This window comes from Vipera ursinii (genome assembly GCF_947247035.1).
Source record: "Vipera ursinii genome assembly, chromosome: 3".
Lineage (NCBI taxonomy): Eukaryota > Metazoa > Chordata > Lepidosauria > Squamata > Viperidae > Vipera > Vipera ursinii.
The window spans coordinates 113,894,739-113,915,102 of record NC_139516.1 but is presented as its reverse complement, the minus strand read 5'-3'; the positions used below and the strand labels follow the sequence as shown (position 1 = coordinate 113,915,102).

Below are 20,364 nucleotides of genomic sequence, written 5' to 3'. Positions count from 1 at the left end.
ATTTATTTGGTGTGAAGTGAACATAATTGCAATTTGTTTATTATTTTGATTAATTCTTTGTTGTACTTGATGCAGTGTTTTTTTTTAATTTTCTTATTGTAGATGGTTTTGTAGGTCACTTAATGGTTCATAGTGGCATATAAACCTAGTAATCAAGCAAGCATACAAACAAATAGTTTGCTTATCTTCATCCAATTGAATTGGATATCGAAAAGGAGTATTTCATGCAGACTTTGTGTGGCAAGGCTCTTCCCTTAACTCAGGGGTAGGCAACCTTGGCTCTTTTATGACTCGTGGCTCAGGAATTCTGGGAGTTGAAGTCCACGAGTCATAAAAGAGCCAAGGTTGCCTACCCCTGCCTTAAGTATTTCATATAATAATATATTACCTATAACCAGCCATTTTTAAGTGGGTGGTTCTTTAATACTGACCTACTTAAATCAGCCAATCCAGGAGAGGCTCCCTGGGTAAGGAGAGTGTTTAACATTTGAGGAAAAGATTTTAGCACAAGGACTCAATAAAAAGTACTACCCTACAGAAATTACTAAGATTTATAGTGTAAAAAAGAACCCAAAACTGCAGGAAAAAAATGCCTGTCAAGCTGATCTGCCACAACACTGCTCATCAAAAGTATAACAACACAAAAACTTAATTTCCTTTCTTCCACCACTTCTCCGGCATGTTAAATCCTCAGCTGGACTTGGAGTAAGGAAACAGCTCTTGCCAGCTGCCATGCCAGCCACCCAGTTTCCTGAAGGTGGGATGGGCTAGTGCTCTCCATTGGGTGATCTGGTGGGACAGCTAGGTATGAGAGAGAAGATGGCATGCATATTGCACACCAACCTGATCTGTCACACCATTTATTAACAATATAAGAACAGAAGAAAAACTTGCCAAATCAGACCCTAGACCAGGGGTAGACAACCTCGGCTCTTTTATGACTCATGGACTCATGGCTGACTCAGGAATTCTGGGAGTTGAAGTCCATGAGTCATAAAAGAGCCGAGGTTGCCTACCCCTGCCCTAGACCCATCTGGTCTGTCGTTCTATGCCACAAAGTGGCCAACTGGATGCATCTGGGAAGCTCCCAAGCCTGGACTGAAAGGAGATAGGCTCCTTCCGTGGTTGCTTCCCAGAAATCAATACTAAAGATACTCTGTTTATGATTTAAGAGGTAATAAAACGGTCATCTGTATTGTAGCCATTAATGGCTTATTCTCTATGAAACTCTATAATTTTCTTTTTTAAACCATTCAGATTAGCTACCATTACAACTGCTAGCAGTCTCTGATATATACATGCTTATAGGTATCTAATGACATCAGGTTTTTTTCGGTTTTGTTTTTATTAACATCATTTTAAGGTCAAAAGAAACTTACGTCCCTGCTTTCAAAGTCACCCATTATTGCTTTACTCACAATAAGTATTTTGTTAATTATAGACTGTGACCCTCTTCTTTTGGTAGGAAAATTGGTGGGAAGATTCAAAGATGCTTGTTTCTTCTCAGAGACTGATGCCTCTGCTACTCCTGCTGCTGCTGGATATTCCAATTGCTGTGAAAACTCAAGTCAACCCAGGTAAATGAGAACAGTGTTGCTAATGCTAGTGTTGGGTGAGGTCCACAAAATGAAAGAACTGGAATATATCATAGTTTCCTAAAGGGGAGTAGCTGATTCCAGGGATTGTTGGAGAGGGACAAAAAAGAGGATTTCTCTATTAAGTCAATAGTAATAAGATGACTTAAACGTTTGTGCCTAAAAGCGACTTTTGTTGGTGACAATCGCACAAGATATAAACAGAGAGTCTATGCAAAATATTTCAAAGTGACCTGTGTATTCACTAAAGTAGTGAAATTTTTAAAAGTTAAAATGGAATCCCAAGACTTATTTCAATATCTTGGGTTTTCTTTATGCACTACATTTATGAGAACACTACTTTTAATGGACAAAAAAGGGAGAAGAACAAGAAGAATTGGGTATGCAGTTAGAAGAAGGAACGGGGGGGGGCGCCTTCAAATAAATAATCTTCCCCAAATTCTTTATGTTTTTATTCCCACAACTAGGGATATGGACAAGTAGAACATATACTTCCTTAACCTGCAATGATAATTTTATCATCATTTTAAGAATCCTATGACTTCAACCCCAAATGGGATTCCTGCTACAATGCATACATTACAAAGTATATTCTTTGTGTTCCAAGATCTGAAAATTTCAGATGAGATTATTTTCTAGTCAGATTTTAGATTCTGCAACAGACTTTACCTTATTAGTCCATGATGTTTATTTTTTGACTGTTCTACTAAGCTGTAATCAAGTGGTTTTTTTAAATATAAGTTTATTTTTCATTTATGATCTATTTCTCTTCTGTCTTCTATTTCTATCCCTTTTGCCTCAACACCATCAATAACCTAAGGGTCCATGAACATTAAAGTGTAAAGCACCATTTTTTTCTACTATTAGAGATACTAAGTTCAAGGGGCTGCGGCTGTGATATGAAATTGTGAGGTAGTCCTGGCAGTTGGAAAATCAAAGAAAACCCATATTGAGCTAAGTATTTTCAGTAGAAGCTGGGACAACCAATTATAGATAGAAATCACTTATCTTCTCTGAACTTGTGGAAACATAATTTGAAATCTAGAATCACACTATTCAGGTAGCATTAACTCACATAACTTTCAAGATATTTTCCTTTAAAGACTTCAACCTATAGATATTGTGGGAATGCAGATAATGGTAAATCATTTGTAGCAAAGGTGTAGTGAGGTGACATGAGATGAGATAAAATGATGAAATGATTAGTGAACTCAAGGGAAGATGTTAACTGAAATGAATGTCTGTAGCAAAATGTAAGCCTCTGAGAAACAATAATCTTTAGGATTGTTATTTTGTGAATCCTCGTTCTATGCCCAACCTCTGTCTATTAACACATATTCTTCCAGTTCTTGGATTAGCAGAAAATTATGCTGCCTTAAATAGCTGCTGTCTGACAGCTGGGGTCTATTTTCTTTCAGTACAAAGTTGGTGATTGGTGTTGTGCTTGCAGATTTAATCCAGGAGAATTTAAGAAAAATGATTCTCCTGCTTTGTTTTTCCTTCCACCGGGCACTGTCAGCCAATGGGACAAACAGCAACAGTAATAGTTACTTTCCTAGTGATTGCAACTGAAGGCAAGTTTTGACTGATGGCTAGACCTATGGAGTTAGCTCACTGTCAAAGTGTAATACCACTTGGTGAAGAAGACAGTGGCTTTACCCCCATGGTTATTCCTACATATGGATCATAGGTGTGTGGTGTGTGAATGGGCCACTTGATAAAGTAGTGAGATTTATCTATTTTATTTTGCAGCCTCTGCAACCCTCCTTACTTCATTGGGCAGTCTTCCCCAATTTATGGTTCAATGCTTTTGAATGCTATAACAGGCAGGCAAATGGCTCTCTGCACATGGTTCAAGGGACATCCTTTTTTCTACTCCCAATACTGTACAAGCCTCCATTTGCAGTAGGAAACCAGACACCTCTACCTTCCAGTTTGCCAGTGACCTGTAGGGAGAAATGGACTGGTGCTCATCACTGGGTGATCTAAGCCAGGGGCGTCAAACTCCCAACGTCACGTGATGTGTTGCAACATATTTCAACTTTTTTGGCATTGCCGGCAATGGGGTGGGCGCGGTTTCACTATGATGCATCTGGCCCGTGGGCCGGCAGTTTGACACCCCTGATCTAAGCAGAATGGCATGGGGCAGAGGATGGCACACAAAAAATTCTGAACTTCATGTGTGTATCATTTGTATTTCTAAATATGTATTCTACTTTTTTAATCGCCCTTTCTGAAACATTGGTCAAGCATTGTATGGGGAGATGCTGGTGTGAAAGTCAGAGGCCAGTCTCTCCCATAACCCCATCCCATAACCCCAAATGACCACACAGGGCAATACCCAGTGATCAAAAAGAAGGAGGTATGACTGCAGCCTAAAGTAGCCAATAAGAGCTCAGCAGATCCCATTCTCTTTGTTTCATCCACAAGGTAACATATATTTGCCTGTAGCCATAAAACGTTTCCAAGTTATTATTTAGAAAAGCCCATAGCCTAATTTTACTTTGTTCTCAAGTGTCTCATTTGCACTTCCTTCCTCCTTATTTTCCCCACCACCAGAAAATATATGTCTGGCAATGCAGATTAGTATTGTGGAGCTGTAATAGATAGGTAAAAGGCCCCTTGCTTTTACCATCCTCTAAAAACAATGGTGTCTTCTGATTTCCTGTTTTCCCACATCCAGTTCTTTTGCAAGATCTTAATTTTGCAAGATCTTTTGCAAAAATGAAATTTCTGACCAGTAAAAAGCGAGTTTATCAATATTACAAAAGATATTTTGCCATTTCCCCACCAAAATCCCTTGCAGATGGTATTAACCTTCCATAATGTAATGACAGCAAATGGCATATTTGTGCAGATGGTTGTTGATGGAAAATAGCACCCTCCAAGGCTTTATATATGTGTCTTTATCTTTGAGTCACTCTTGACTTGTGACTACATGAACAAATGCTTACATTTTCTAGGCAACATTTTTCAGAACTGGTTTACCTTATCTTTTTCCTAAGGCTAAAAAAATGATTGCCTGCAATTCTCCAATTGGCTCCAGGCTTAAGGCACAACCTGAACCCATGGTCTTCTGGTCTCTAGCCCAGTGCCTGTGAGCCATACACCACCCTGGGCTCCAGAAAAGTGCTTAAAAATCCCCTATTTTATGAAAAAATAGTAATCTGCCTAGAGATGTTGGGAGTAGGGCAGCCTATAAATTGAATAAATAAATACATGTTTAAAAAGCCCAATAATTACTGGATGGCTGCAAACAGGATTTTCTCTATCTCTTTGCAGCCATCTCATAGCCCTAACTCCATGATAAATATATTATTACTTAAAAAAAAAGATTCCAGTATAAATAACTGCACGGCAAACATATAATCTATTCTGGATCTCAGTCCCCTGCTTCCAGGTGTCCAAGATTACTGGAAACCACACCATTTATATTTCCTATGTGTAATAACTATGTAGTTAATTTTCTTCCTGGAGGACATGGCATTAATGGTGAAGCCGAAGACGAAATAGAGAAATGTGGAACTATAAACATCAGCACTGAATTGGTTGGTGTTCTAGATCTAGAAGAATAGTTCTGTAATATTACAATGGAGCTCTGAGTACATTTCAAAGGCAATGTGCGTCCTTTATATTCCCCTTGTATTTTCAATCAAAATGCTAAACATAGCCAGCATCATAGTACGACTGAAATTACTGAATTTATTTTGGTGAACACAATAGTTGAATAGGATTTGTTTAAATGAATGTTGGCTGTTTCAGGCACTTGAAATTACAGTTTTAATAAATAATAGTTTTTTTAGTGCACTTGTAATTATTATCTCACTTGATCTCTTAAAATGATTCTTAACGAATCAAACTGAAAGTCGATCTCTCACAGGGCTCTGTTTCCAGTAGCACTTGGCTAGTAGTTTGTAGAAAACCTACAACCTGGTGAGGAATTCTCATTTCTGCTATTTATCTCAGCAGTCTGGCACCGAGAGGCACACTTCTGAATCTTTAGGTACTGTTAGCTACGGTTATTAATGGACTTATCCTTCATGCATTTCTACAGAATGGCATTTCAAGCCATTCTGTCCACTAGCCAGTTAGTGTATCTTTTTTGCAGGAAATTCTATACATGTGAGAAATATTTCATTTCTTCTGTCCTAACTGAATACAATTTTATGGATCAGATCACTCCAATCTGTACCACTCTGGAATGTGTGGGCTATGTTGAATATTTTAAACCACGGTTTAGAAGTTTTAATATCATTCCTGTTGGCATGCATAATAGCAAGGGATTTGTAAGAGTTGTAATTTAAAAGATCTGGAAGATGGCTAGTTGGTTATCCTTGGATTGGAGCAGGATTCCTGTGTGTAAAAAGTTCAGTTGAGTTCCATTTTTCATGCCACATGTAGCTTGTTTTTTTAAGAATTAACTTCCAGGTAACTTATGGATAGAGTTTTGGGCTGGGTCCAGCGGTCAGACAGTAAATACTGTAAAATAAGCAGCTCTTTGAGAAGTTCTTCTGGCAGCTAGGCTTACAAAAATAGTGCCAGGTAGCTGAGCAAAGCCTTCTGAAATGCCCTTGCAAGTCAGAAGCATTGGTAGTTTTCCATTTCTAAAAACTGGAGGAAGAGGCTGGGAAGAGATCTATTCCACTGTGTCTCCAAGGTGCATTCTCCCTGATCTGAGGGCTAAACAGAAAATACGTAAAATGAATGTTGTGCTGCTCCTCTTTTGGATTTTATTTACTTTACTGTAAAGCTTTGCTGGCCAGTCTGCATTCAGACTGCTAAATGTGGTGCAGGGGAAATCTCATTCTGTCCCCTCTGCCACAGTTCATTGCCTAGAAAAACAGAAAACCCACTGAACTTACTCAGATTTTAAAATGAAGTCCTGATTTTTGTATCTGATACATATCTATCGTGTTCTATCTTTGTCAAAAGATGTAATGACAGACCCAGAAGGTCCCAGGTTGATCCTTGCCCAGTTAGAAACTCTTACCTTTTCCCAGGATCTACAAGAGGGCTGTATGACATTTCGCCATGGCCAACTCGCCACGGCCAACTCATTGCTAGACAAAAGTTGCACTAATATCAAAGAAACGGTGGAATTTCTGTCAGACAACCCACCAAATTCTTAACTTCTCTTATTTTGAGACAGCCTTGAGACACATTCTTCCTCCCCTCCCCAGCAATAACTGATCAGAGCTCTTAAAGTAACACATAAGTTTAAATATGAAATAGCTGCTTCTTCATCTTTTGTCAAAGCAAGAACATTCGATATTAGCAGCGTTGACACTAGCCCTAGGACGGATCCTTTGTGAGATGGTCTCATGAGGTCGATGGACCGTTAAGGTGCTTCCAAGTGAAAGGCAGGATGCAGAGATGCAATCATATGAAGCTTTATTCAACGATAGATTAGAGAGAAAGAATTACTTGGCATGGAGGCATCCATGCCTGCATGTGAGAGAGAACAAAAGAACAGAACTAGACTAGAAGAGACAAGAAGCGAGAGCAGCCCCTTGAGCAGAGGTATTTATGGGGGGTCTCAGCCCCTCCCTAACCATAAAACTCTCGCCAATGGAGCTACAGGGGCCGGGGACCTCTGACCCATCAGTGGAAGCAAAGAAGCCTCTTTGCTCCCATCTGATGACCTTTTTGGGTAACTGCCATGGCTGGCACAAAACATCTAACATCCTTAGGGCATGGTGGTCTACAGCATGGCTTGCTGGCAGACCGAGGGGTGGAACGTGGTTCCTGCCAGGCTATGGTGTTGGCCTCACTCCCTAGTGACTTCTGTCTCTTCTCATTAAGCAGTACATCCCACCTTCGTTGCCACTGTTATGTTCTTGGTTTGGTTAGTCATTGAGGAGGCAGAGCGGTGAAACAGCAAGAAATGTTTATTCAGTAACAACAGAAGCAGCACTAACCGCTGCTTAACAGCTATATATATGGACCGCCTCTAGGCAGCAACCAATAGATTTAAAGTAACAATTCCTGTGCAAAGAACACAGTTAACTGCCCTGGAGACAAGCAGTCTGGGTTTCCAACAGTACAGCTGTTGAGCAATCATTCAACTGATTACAGCGATTAAGGCCAATACATTACAAGAATCATTAAAGAAAGGATGCAAAAAAGTGATTATTTTTGAAATAATAACTAAAAGGATTGTGCTGTCTTTCTTCTACTTCCCCAGTTCAGGTTTCTCTTTTCTTCATCACATCTCCATGCAGTTTTGTTCCTCTATTTCCCTTCTTTTTACCCCAAGCAATACCTCATCTGGTTTGTACGAAACAGTAAATTGGGAGATTTTGGACAAGGCATAATGGCCCAAAACAGATAAACCACACATTATATTACATGTGAATTAGAACAAGTATGTTGAATATTTTGAATATTCTGAAGGGTAGCATAAATCTTCATTCTCCACTATTGCTAGAGTACATTCATGCTGGTTAGGATAATTTTTAATCGCACATTTATGTATGGATGTTGATCTTTTTCTAAACTTTATGAATAACACGACCTATAAAATGAATTATAATCCTAAGGCCTATTTATAGCCAGTAGTACCCTATTTTTATTTCATGAAATTATTTAGCAAAGAGTTAACCTGGCATTAGGATGCAATAATTATAATATATCATGTTATATAATAATATCCTCCTTGTGTATTAAGATAATAGCTGCCATCTTGCTGTCCTGTCATTATGTAGTCACTAAAGACAAGGTTTTCCTGTTCCCTCCCATTGGTTGGCTGCATTACTTTTTTTAATGCTAATTTGTTTTCTCTAGGTTTGAACTTACAGAATTTATTCATCTATATATTTTGTTTTATCTGTAAAAAAAATAGAAAGATAGAGATATTTGTTTAAATGCTTTCTAGAGCTGCCCATCTCACAGCAATGATTCTGGGGGTGTGCAAGATTAAATCTACCACCACAGCTAGGTATAATCTGATACCCGGTTAAAACAACAATTCCCTCCCCGCACCCCGCACCCCAAAAAAACATGAACAGCAAAGCTCGCCTAACGATTTGACCCAAATGCCTAGGGAGAAGCCAGGTCTTTGGAGCCTTCCCAAAGACTGACTCAGGGCCATCTGCAATGGCCCTGGATGGATGCTGTTCCACAAGGCAAGCACAGCCACAGAGACGGCATGATGCCTGGGTTGGACAAGGTGGCATTGCTGGATTGAAGGGACCCAGAGCACACCCTCCTGCTAGACCTGATAGCATGGGCAGAAACAGTGGGGAGACGCGGTCCTGCAAAGAGCCCGGTCCTGTGCTCCTGCCTTGGTACTGCTGCTGTGGCAGCTCATTTGCTAGGAAGCACACCTTCTCAGTAGTGGCCCAGCACTGGCCAACTCCCTCCCGCTCTGAGATGAGGCAGGCTCCCATTGCTCTGGCCTTCTGGAAGACCTTAAAAATTCAACATTTCCCCCATGCAGGATGAGACTGAGACCCAGTGGTTATATGATTCTTCATGTACAGGGCAGTACTGTTTTGAGGCACCAGGAATTGTTTGTTTTTTGATGGTCTTTTTATTGTTTATTTTCTGTTACTATTGCTCTGTGAGCTGCCCAGATAGTAAGCTGTATAAATGTCTTAAAATAAATATTACATCTTTTTATCATTTAAATGTTTACTTCAGCTTTTTTAAACTCAACATTTTGTTTGAAATTGTTTTATGCTTTCATGATGGGGTTACGCTGATTTAGGTTTGGTTGTTTTCTACTGGGAAGCCCACTGCATACGTGCATGCGCGTGCAGACCCACACCCATAACTTTTAGGCCTTTCTAAATCAATGCTGCTCAGATGGCAGCCAATCAACGGGCCCACAGCGATCCTTTCCTCCGATTTCATGCAGGGCAAAAAAATAAGCATATAAGTTGTCATAAATCATGCTTCTGGAGAAGCGTTTCTGTAGCTGTTTTAGCCCTTGTCTTCATGTCTTCTGTCTGCCAAGATGAAATGCTAGTTGAGACATTCTTTAATTTGAAAAATTCAGCAGAGGGGATTTAGCATAGAAGATCCAGCTTATGACAGAAGGAGAGACTTGTGCTATAAGAGCAGGTTTGGCTGCAACCTGGGTTTTGGAGAGGGAAACAACACAGAATTGTGAAAGTAGAGTGCAGTGGAGCAGCCTCTAACATGGCTGAGGCAGCATCAGACTGATTCTGCCTCCATTTCAGTATCAGATGCTTCATGCTGAGGAATTGCCTCAGCCATGTTAGAGGCTGCTCCACTGCACTCTACTTTCACAATTCTGTTTTGTTTTTTTCATATTCTCTCTATTTAATTGTTTTTCATCTTCCAAAGTTCTTTTGCTTACTACAGTAATTGGTGTTCTGCTCTCTAGTTCCAAGCTGACCAATATTTGCTTGTCTTTCCACCAATATAATATGTCCCCATCTTTGTAAGTAAACAAATAAAAAAACACAAATAACTTGCTAGCATACATGTTTCACTGATCCCATTCCATGGTCCACTGCCCAGAATCATTGGCATATAAATTTAATAAATTATTGTTAGATGATAATGCATTAGCCTAAATGTACTTGTTACATTTCTCTAGCAGTTTGCAAGTCCCTTCTGAGGGGCTGCTGTGAGAGGTGATAGTATGGTAGTATGATAGTATGATAGTATTCAAAAATTATAAATGAATTAGAAGTCTAAAAAGCCATCCTAAGAATTATGCAGTATGGCACAAATTTGCATTCAAAAAACCTTTCCACATTCCATAATCATAGTAACATGCAATAAAGTGATCAGTTTGTGTAATATGTAGAAGTGTGTGAAATATGTTTGTGAAGGAAGTTCAGTTATAAACAGTGCTTGTAGGATCATAACAACTACAGTTCCATCTGGTGGTGATGTTGTCTAGCCCACCTTTTTCTAGCTTACTAAGCAGCAGGTTATGGTCTACTTTGTCAAAGGCCTTACTGAAATATAAGTATACTATGTCCACAGCGTTTTTCTGGTCTACTAATTTAGTCACTTTATCAAGAATGAAATAAGTTTGGTTTGACATGATCTGTTTTTAACAAACCTGTGCTGACTATTAGTTATACTGTAACTAGTTTCTAGTTTTTCGCAGATCTGTTTTTGATTATCTTTTCCAGAATCTTCCCAGGTATTAATGTTAGACTGATTGGTCTGTAGTTTCCTGGGTCTGTTTCCCCATGCCCCCTTTCTTGAAGATGGGAACCACATCAGCCCTTTTCCAATCCTCAGGTACTTTTCCAGTGCTCCAGGATTTTTGAATGAATGAACCTTTATTGTCAAAGTACAACCATGTATACATTGAGATTGGCTGAGCCTCCCTTCATGCCCCCACCACCACAACTCACAGTGACACAAACCCTCCATCTTATTACACCATGTGAGCTAATTGCACAACACACTGGCCTCGCAAGTCAATCATGCATAAAGTTTATAAAATTATTTACCATTCAAAAGCCTAACAGCCCATGGATAAAAGCTATTCTTCAGCCTGTTGGTACGGCTGGCTATACTCCTATATCTCCTACCTGATGGTAGGAGAGTAAAGAGATACCGTCCAGGGTGTGAGTCATCCCTGAGAATTTTCCTCACTCTTCCAAGGCAGCGAGCCCTGGCAATGTCATCCAGTGGTGTCAGAGGACAGCCCACAATGTGTTGTGCTGTGTTCACCACCCTCTGTAATGCTTTCCTATTCGCGGCTGTCAGACCAGCATACCACCACAATACAGTACGAGAGGATGCAGCCACATGATGTCTCGCTTAATAACTGAAATGTAAATAAGGTTGTAAATTCATTGCAGACTTGATGTTTCACATAGTGACCATGGCAATTAGCAACGGAATTGCTAGTGCCAATTCTGGTCACTGAGCAGGGACTACCTGTATGGGAAAAACATGCATATGAGAACAACGTGGTTTTAGGAAAGCCCTTGTATTTGACTCTCTATTTTTTTAATCATATCAAAGTCTCTGACAAAAAGATCTTTAGAACTTTCATAAATTATTCATCAATATTGGAGTTTTTCTTTTGCTTTCAATTAACAGAAAAAAGAAAAAGAAAAGAAAAAATATTATATAGTGGCATCTCATACACATACTGTTTATGGATATATAGAATTTTACTAAAATGTTTTGTTGTTATAAGAACCAGCTTTGCTTCAGTTTGGCTGAAATTAGTATAAATAAAAGTGGCTACACTAGCTTATCCAAAACAATAATTCACAATTAAATTTGGCTTCTATTGTATTATGTTCTTACAGAAAATTATTATATATTCAAGGGACATTGAAGTTTGTATTTTACTTCTATGCTTATATAAAGTTAGTCAAGGATGATATACTTATTAAATGTAAATCACAGGATATCTGATAAGATGAAATCTTCTCTTTCAAAAGAGAGCAGGACTTCTATTTTTAGTCAACTGCTCAAAAAGCAAAATGATATTGTTTGGAAGAATAAGTAAAATTTTAAATGATCTCTGTTTCATTTCTTTAAATATCAGTTTTTTTACATCCTTTCTTGCAAAATCCATCTTTCTGCTTCTAAGTTGATGAAAAGTATTGATAAGATTATTTCATTATTAGGCAGTTGCTTTTTCCCCCCCCCAGAAGAATTAGTACTCAAGTCTTGGATGGACACATTTTTTGGGATGAGATGGCTGGTTTATTTTAGAAACAGATTCCGAAAGAAAACTCCAGGAAGCCATTAAGGTACCATTGCAACTTTCTACAGGGCAGGCATCTCTTTGATATATAGGCATAGGCCAAAATGCATGGAAGAAGTGAGCTTCCTAGAAATTGAGCAATTGAGAGCAGAAACTGGATACAGTCCAGAGGTAAAACTTCAATATGAAAATATATCTGGCAAATGATGGAGATATCTAAGACATTGATTATGGCACAGGTGAAAAATAGAACTAATAGTTATCTGTTTTTTCCAGTTAGCACATTTTCAAAAAGCAAGATCATTGCAAAGAATTCCATTTTGCGTCTTGATTTTACATCAACATGTCTTGGTTCCTGCCCCCCACATATAACGTTTAAGCATTGCCCTCTGTCCATTTAATAGAATAGAATTTTTCCTACTTTTTTAAAAAAAATTATTAGAGAAAAAAAATGACAAAAGAATATATCTCAAGGTACTGAACAAAATTAATTTTATTTATTGACATTTAAATCAATGCATTTAAAAATAAAAGAAAAAAAAGAAAATTGAGGATATAAGGATAAGAAACATGCTAACATTTCCCCTGGATTGGAAGAATACCTCTGTTCCAATGTATGGATTGTTTTGTTCATTATTATTATACAGCCTTGTGAAAAGATTCAAGAATTTTTTTTTATGTTAAGGTGTATTGATCTTCATAAGATTAAATGATGAATCGATAAAATGTCAAAATTGATTTAGATAAAGACAAATTTAAAAAAGAATCATTGAAAATTATAAAGCTCATTTATGAAAGAATGGCAAACAATGCAATGCAAATACAGCAGTAATTCAGAGTGAACGGAAGATCACCTTTTGTTGCCATCATTTTAAGTCTTAGCTTCTGTTCAATACTTAACTGTGTTAAGAATTGCATTTTTAAAACTTTGCTGGTATTGATTCTAAACCATACAGCTCTTTTGTTCCCCAAATAGGTGCTGTATATGAAAGTTGTTTTTAAAGAATATCTTTATGAACATTCAATTACAACAGGTACCTTAGGGGAAAAAATAATCTAATATTTGCATTTGAAGTTTGCATATCCCTAAACATAACCCACCTAGAGTGCAATGTTCAGTTACTATTAGCTTAAATACTTTCACTAAATTTTATATTCCTGGATCCACTGCATCATATGAAAATCTGTCATCTAAGCTTTTCTTATGCTTAGGAAACACTAGGTTTTTTCATAATTAACAGATAAGCAACTGTCTAAACAATAATGGAAAATTGTTACAGTCTTCCAAGGTTCAATGGAAATGAATTCATCTATGGAAAGTAAGACAATATGCATATTTGGAATGAGCTGAATAAAAATACTTTCAAAAAGATGAAAAAATACGGGTGTTTTGTTTTTTTATTGAAAAGGTTTAGAGTACATTTTATCTTTAACAATCCCCCCCTCCCCCCACCCCTACCTATCCCTCCCTGCCCCTCCCCCATTTCCCCCTCCCCCCCAACTTCCCAGAGCTAAGTACAAGGTATAAAAACAAAGAACAATCATAAACATCCATATGCTACCAACAATAAACTCTTAAATCTATCGCTCTCTAGCTCATATAAGATAACTACAAGCAATATTAATATTACATATAAAAAGAAAGAAAAAAGAAAAAAGGAAGGAAGACTTATTCAAATGCTAAATGAAACTTTTTAGTCCCATATTTGTTCTGGATATAATCAATCCATTTTTTCCACTCCATAATATAACGTTCTTGCGAATGATCTTTCAAATAAGCCGAGATCTTTGCCATTTCTGCCAGGTCAGAAACCTTTAGAGTCCATTCTTCTATAGTCGGCAGTTCCTCCTTCTTCCAATATTGACCTATTAAAAGTCTTGCTGCTGTAATTAAATTCAATATCAACTTAGTGTCCGCAACAGTAACATCTGTAATTATGCCCAACAAAAACAATTGCGGACAAAACTTTATCCTTTGCTTGAAGATCTTCTGCATATTCCACTAAATTTTTATCCAAAAAGCCTTAACCTTTTTGCAGGTCCACCATATGTAAAAATATGTTGCATCTTCGCCACCACACCTCCAACATTTTGGCTGATAGTTCGGATACATACTTGCAAGCTTTTTAGGATCTAAATGCCATCTATAAAACATTTTAGAAAAGTTCTCTCTTAGACAAATACGGGTGTTTGTATTCAAGTCTTGTCAGATTCCTGAATGACAGAAACATCTGTATCTAATTCCAAATGAAATACCTCATGCAGTGTTTTAATCAGAAGATGAATGAATTTAATAGTATTACACTACGCTTAGCTGAAACTTGTTAAATAAAGATTACTTTTAAATAAGTAAAAGTAACATTAGATCTTCTACTCTTTTACAGCATGCATATTTCTCTTGCTGAATCTGCAAATGAAATTTGCAACTGGTTTTAACAAGTCCAAAGAGTTTTCTGTGATAGTCTTTAAGCATTATTCATTTCATGTAAGTTTTGGATAAATATTTATTTTATTATTCACAAGTAATGCAAACTCATGCACAGTATCTTAGAATTTGAAGCTGTGTTATGCAAGCATGACTTCTGCATATATTATATATTGCACAGCAAGGTAAATGAAAACATTTTGAGTACAGTTTCAAAACATTAAGCCAACAAGTCAGTGGGAATACAGAGAATGCAAAGAAGGGGGAACTCAGAAATTAAATTTACTATATTGTTTTTAGGTGTGTTTTTCCCCTTTTTAATTTTTTCTTCTATTTTAAAAACTACCACAGTGGCGATATGGTCATTAAACTCACACATTTATACTTCTTTTTTATCATCATTACTGTAGAACCTTTATTAGTGTTACATTGCATAATAATTGATAGCCTCAATAATTATCTGTTCATTCACAGCTAATATTTTTCTTGGACTTGGTGTTCGCAGATCTGGTTTTTTTTATTATCTTTTCCAGTATCTTCCCAGATATTGATGTTAGGCTGATTGGATCTGGGGGTTTTTTCTCCCTTTTTTGAAGATGGGAACTACATCAGCTCTTTTCCAGTCCTTTGGTATTTCCCTGGTGCTCCAGGAGTTTTGAAAGATATCGTACAATGGTTCTTAGATGACATCTGCCAACTCCTTTAGAACTCTGGGATGTAATCTGTCAGGTCCTGGTGATTTATATTCATCAAGATCAGACAGGTGTTCTCTTACCATTTTTTTTGCTTATTTTAACTTTTATTTCTAGTCTGTCTTTTACAGTTATATTTTTGGTAGGTAGGGCTGTAATTTCTTTTTTGTGTGAAGAAGACTGATGTAAAGAATGCATTAAGCAGCTCTGCTTTCTCTCTGCTGCCTGTTACTTCCTTGTCGTCTTCTTTCTTTAGTGCAGCGTTTCCCAACCTTAGGAACTTGATGCGTGGACTTCAACTCCCAGAATTCCCCAGCCAGCATAGCTGGCTGGGGAATTCTGGGAGTTGAAGTCCACGCATCTTCAAGTTCCTAAGGTTGGGAAACGCTGCTTTAGTGGACCGACTGCTTCCTTGATTTTTTTTCTTGTTATTTATATGTTGAAAGAAACTTTTTTTTTATTATCTTTGATTGTTGTTGCAAGTCTTTGTTTATTCTGAGCCTTTGCTTTCCTGACTTCATCTTTGTAGATTCTGACTGTCTGCTTATATTCTGCCTTAGTTATGTGACCCTCTTTCCATTTTTTATACTTGTCCTTTTTGTCTTTCAGTTTATCAGAGAGATCTTTGTGCAGCCATGCTGGTTTCTTCTTAGATTTCTTTTCTTTATCAGTGGTATTGTGCTGGACTGGGCTTTTATGATCATATTTTTCAGAGTTTCCCAAGCTTCTTGAGTTGTTTTTCCCTCTAGGATTTTCATCCGTCTCTTTCCCAAGCTCTCTTTCAGTTTGCTAAAATCAGCTCTTTTGTGTTTGCATTATATTGATTTTATTTTATATATTATTTTATGTTCATTTTATTCCCAATTTTGAATTGTGAATATAATTGTTGCTTCATGTTGTTTTCTTTATATTTTATTCTTTATATTATATATTTTCTGAATAACCTCCTTTATATAGCTAAAATATCGTGTGACTAATTTTATAATGCAATTTCTTATTAAAACCTTTCTATGTTGAAGAATGCACAACTTTAAAACCACCATCAAGCAAGAAATTGCTGGATTCACATAGATCAAAAGGTCATCTCAGAAAGTCCCAACAAACACAATGAGTTGTTAACACGTTATAATTGTTACTTGAAAAGGTACTTGCAATTTGTCTCACATGTAATTTGCTTAACCAACCCATCTTCCCTTCCCAAATTTAAATTCTACATCAGTTTAGCTATTTTATACATTTGATGGTGAGCTGCAACTTACAAAAGCACATGCCTTTAAATAAAATGTGTTAATCAGGAAAGATGCTGTCTCCTAATTCTTGCCACCTTACACCAACCTGGCTGTGCTGTTACAATTGCTATGCTTTGTATTTCAAGATTGGCTCAATAGATTTTACTAAGTTCTATGTTTTGGGCAATAAGATCCCCAAACCTTTTCCTTTCTGTTTACTGAAAGCTGAGCTGAACAGAGCTGTTCTGGATAAAGTGGCCAATTCCCACCACCCTCGAGGTTAGATGTCTGGCCTGATTGGTAACAGCCTTTCAAAAGTACCTTTTATTGGGAAATTTTTGGAAGAAGAGGGGGTTCTGCCATGGAGGCTTAAATTCCCACTACCCATTTATAAGTGAATGATATATCTTCCTATCTTCTTCCTATCTCTTTTTCTGCAGCTATCTGTCGCTACCCTTTAGGCATGTCAGGTGGGCACATCCCTGATGAAGACATTTCTGCTTCAAGCCAATGGTCTGAATCCACAGCAGCCAAGTATGGAAGGTAAAAATGATAGGAACCTGGGTGTCTTAGCCAACTACACTGATGTAAAAGATTGCCTACAGCTGTAAATGTCTCTAGTTAACTTAGAAGTTTTACAATATGGTATCCAGAGAAGGGGTTAGGGTTAGGTTTAGGGTTATGATAATAAAATCAGCATGGCTAGACTAATGACTATCCATGGTTTAGGCCAGGGGTCCCCAACCCCCATTCCATGGACCAGTAGCATGCCATGGCATGTCAGCAACCGGTCTGTACAAACAAAGCCCCATCCGTAGGTTGCAGGCAGCACACAAAACCACACTCTCTCTGGTCCATGAAAACATTTTTCTCCACAGAACCAGTCCCTGGTGCCCAAAAAGTTGGGAACCTCTGGTTTAGGCCCCTCAACAAATATGTAGAGTTTTAAAAAAAATTACAGGTTATCTTTTGGCTTAATATTTGAATATTGTAAATAAAAGTGTAGCCCTTGATTATCAGCATCATTATGAATGAAGGAGATTTGTTTTCTGAGCTATAAAAAAGTATTTTTGTAGTTTTAGGATGCCTTAGTCCTCTTTACACACATTCCCTATAGATGCTAGATACAAGTGTGGTCATGAACATGAAACAATGTCGCCTTAGATACATTTTGGGGAACCTGGCAAGCCCTGTGTCCTACATGACTTTATTTTGTTTAAAAACTTTCAGGAACAAATAAAATGGAAGCAAACATGATACAACAGAAAGCACCAATTTCAACATATAATTATCATGTCATATTTCATCAGCTTCAGTTTCATGCTGCATACTTAGATCTGGGGCTTCACATGTTGTTTTAGAGATTTCAATTAATTTAGTTTAAGAGGCTAAATAACTCATTACACTGTCTCCTGAGTTGTTTGCATTTTTCTGCAATTAGCTGGAATAAGTTGAAAATCATTCCGCGCGTGCATTTGGACAACATACAGTAATTGGACCTCATGATAGTCTTGTAGTTCTAGACTTGTCAGTTGATCTCACATTTCAAACTAGGGTTTTAGTTCCCAGTCTTGTATGTTTTGATATGTTTCTTTCATCAACAACATCATTGCCATGAGTTCATGCTGAATGGGATTTGAGAAACTTGGGTCATATGCATAGAAAAGCACTGAAAAAAGAAGTTCTGGAGCTTGCTCTTCAGATAATAAGGCAACTAGATAGTACAACATAGTTGGCAATGCATAGGGCAGACATGTCAAACACAAGGCCCGGGGGCCGGATCCGGCCCACGAAGTGGTTTCATGTGGCCCGCGAAGCCATCCTGGAAACAGTGAGGGAACGGCCCCTACTGCCTTGGCCCTGGCCCAGAGACCCTCCCCCTGCCAGAGACCCTCAGATCTGTCCAACTCCTGCCCAGGCCCCCATAGGCACCCTTGATGCGAACGATGTAGAGCTGGCCACGCCCACCCAGTAGGCCATACGCACTCTAGCCACGCCCACCCAGTAGGCCACAGCCACCCTGGCCATACCTATCCAGCCCCCTGAGGGCAACTGCAATGCTGATGCGGCCCTCAATGAAATTGAGTTTGACACCCCTGGCGTAGAGGCTTGAAAAATAAAGATATAGCTTTGGGATGATGGACAACAACGGTGATTTTTCCCCCCTCTGCTTTTCCTTAGACTAGGATCAGAAGATGGTGATGGTGCATGGTGCCCTGAAGTCCCTGTGGAACCTGATGATCTCAAGGAGTTCCTGGAGGTTGATTTACACGAGCTGCATTTTATCACCTTAGTAGGGACACAAGGCCGGCATGCAGGAGGTCATGGCAATGAATTTGCTCCAATGTACAAAATTAATTACAGCCGGGATGGCACCCGCTGGATTTCTTGGCAAAACAGGCATGGAAGGCAGGTAAGAAAGGAAGAGAAGGAGATTGTTAATATTATTGTCCATTATTACGCATGAAACATCTGGTTGTATTTAAAGACTGCATCATTTTTAGACTTTATTTATTTATTTATTTTCTGTTTCTAAATGGGAGACAACCTATGCGATTGTGAAGACTGTCTCTAAAGAAGGCAGAGTTATTGCCAGCATAAAGTGTATATTAGCAGGTATCAAATAGTTTTGGTCAAACATGGCTGTGATTTTCAAGAAATATCAAAAATTGATGAACTTTGATAAAATGTTTAAAAATTTATTTTTGAATGTGTAGTGTCCATGATTTTCATTGTGGGTTCTACAATCGAAAGTCTGGGCTGATCTGTGATCACTATTAACAGAAAGTAACTGTGAGGAGCTGTTTGAGTTAGCCTTATAAAGGACAGGCATAAAGAATGTACGATGTTGCTTAACTAGTGTGTCCAAAATTTACTGAGTGAATGCCAAGTGTTCGTGGCACAACTGATATCTTTAATCCTTGGATTGAAGAAGTAAAATACTTTTGATCTCATACTCAACTTTTATCACAGAATGGGAGTGGGAGATGTCTTTAGAGGGGATTCAAAAAAGTCAAGATGGTGTCATGGGAGAAGGAGTAACCTTGAGGTATAGGAGGAAGAGCAACAATCAAGACACAGTCCAGGTTTTTCTGGCCTGGACTCAAAAGAAATCTGAGTCCAGGGCAGAAATGTAAACTGACAGAGCATCTCAAACAAGACCCTAATTTTCACCAAGGTAAACAGAGGGAGGGAAGAAGTACATTCAGACTTGCAAGATTTTGTTACGATAATGTTATAATAAAAGTAGGATTACCATGCATAGCTTTAGTTCCCTAGAGTAGTGTACCTCAAAGGGCTAACTGATGGTGACCACAACCATGTGATCAAAGTTCTGCCCTGTTTGCACATGTAAAACACACTCTCACCCTGCAGACTTTTCTGTCATCCCCATTTCGAAGTAGAAACAGACCTTGGTTGGATCCAAATGTTAATTCATATAATATGTCTGTGTTGACTTATATGGCCTGTTCTTTTTGTAATTAGTAATCTGTTTTATTCACACTCAACTGTGATTATTCTAGCACTGAGAATTGTAGATCTGACAAAATGAAAACAGCCTAATTTTCACTATGGTACAAAACCTATAACTCAATCATTCCACTTCAGACCACAGGAATTATTCGACTGCATGTTTTAACAAAACTCCTGTCCTTGGAATGCTTAATAGAAAAGATGCCAGATGTTCTCCATAATTTCTTTGATCCAAATTACTTTTTAGCTTCTATTTCCTTCATAGTGAAAGAACTATAGAGAAGAGCACTAT

The 20,364-nt window shown here is 38.1% G+C and overlaps 1 protein-coding gene across 1 annotated transcript in view; it reads left to right on the top strand.

Annotated features, from left to right (window-relative positions):
• Positions 1 to 20,364, top strand: part of DDR2 (discoidin domain receptor tyrosine kinase 2) — a gene marked incomplete at its 3' end in the record, with an annotated part of 66,471 nt that overhangs the window by 6,772 nt on the left and 39,335 nt on the right. The window contains exons 2-4 of the mRNA XM_083360601.1: positions 1,466 to 1,577; positions 17,039 to 17,141; positions 18,780 to 19,011. Of these exons, the coding sequence (XP_083216727.1) occupies positions 1,490 to 1,577; positions 17,039 to 17,141; positions 18,780 to 19,011 (423 nt within the window). The 5' untranslated portion in view covers positions 1,466 to 1,489. The remainder of the gene's footprint in view (positions 1 to 1,465; positions 1,578 to 17,038; positions 17,142 to 18,779; positions 19,012 to 20,364) is intronic.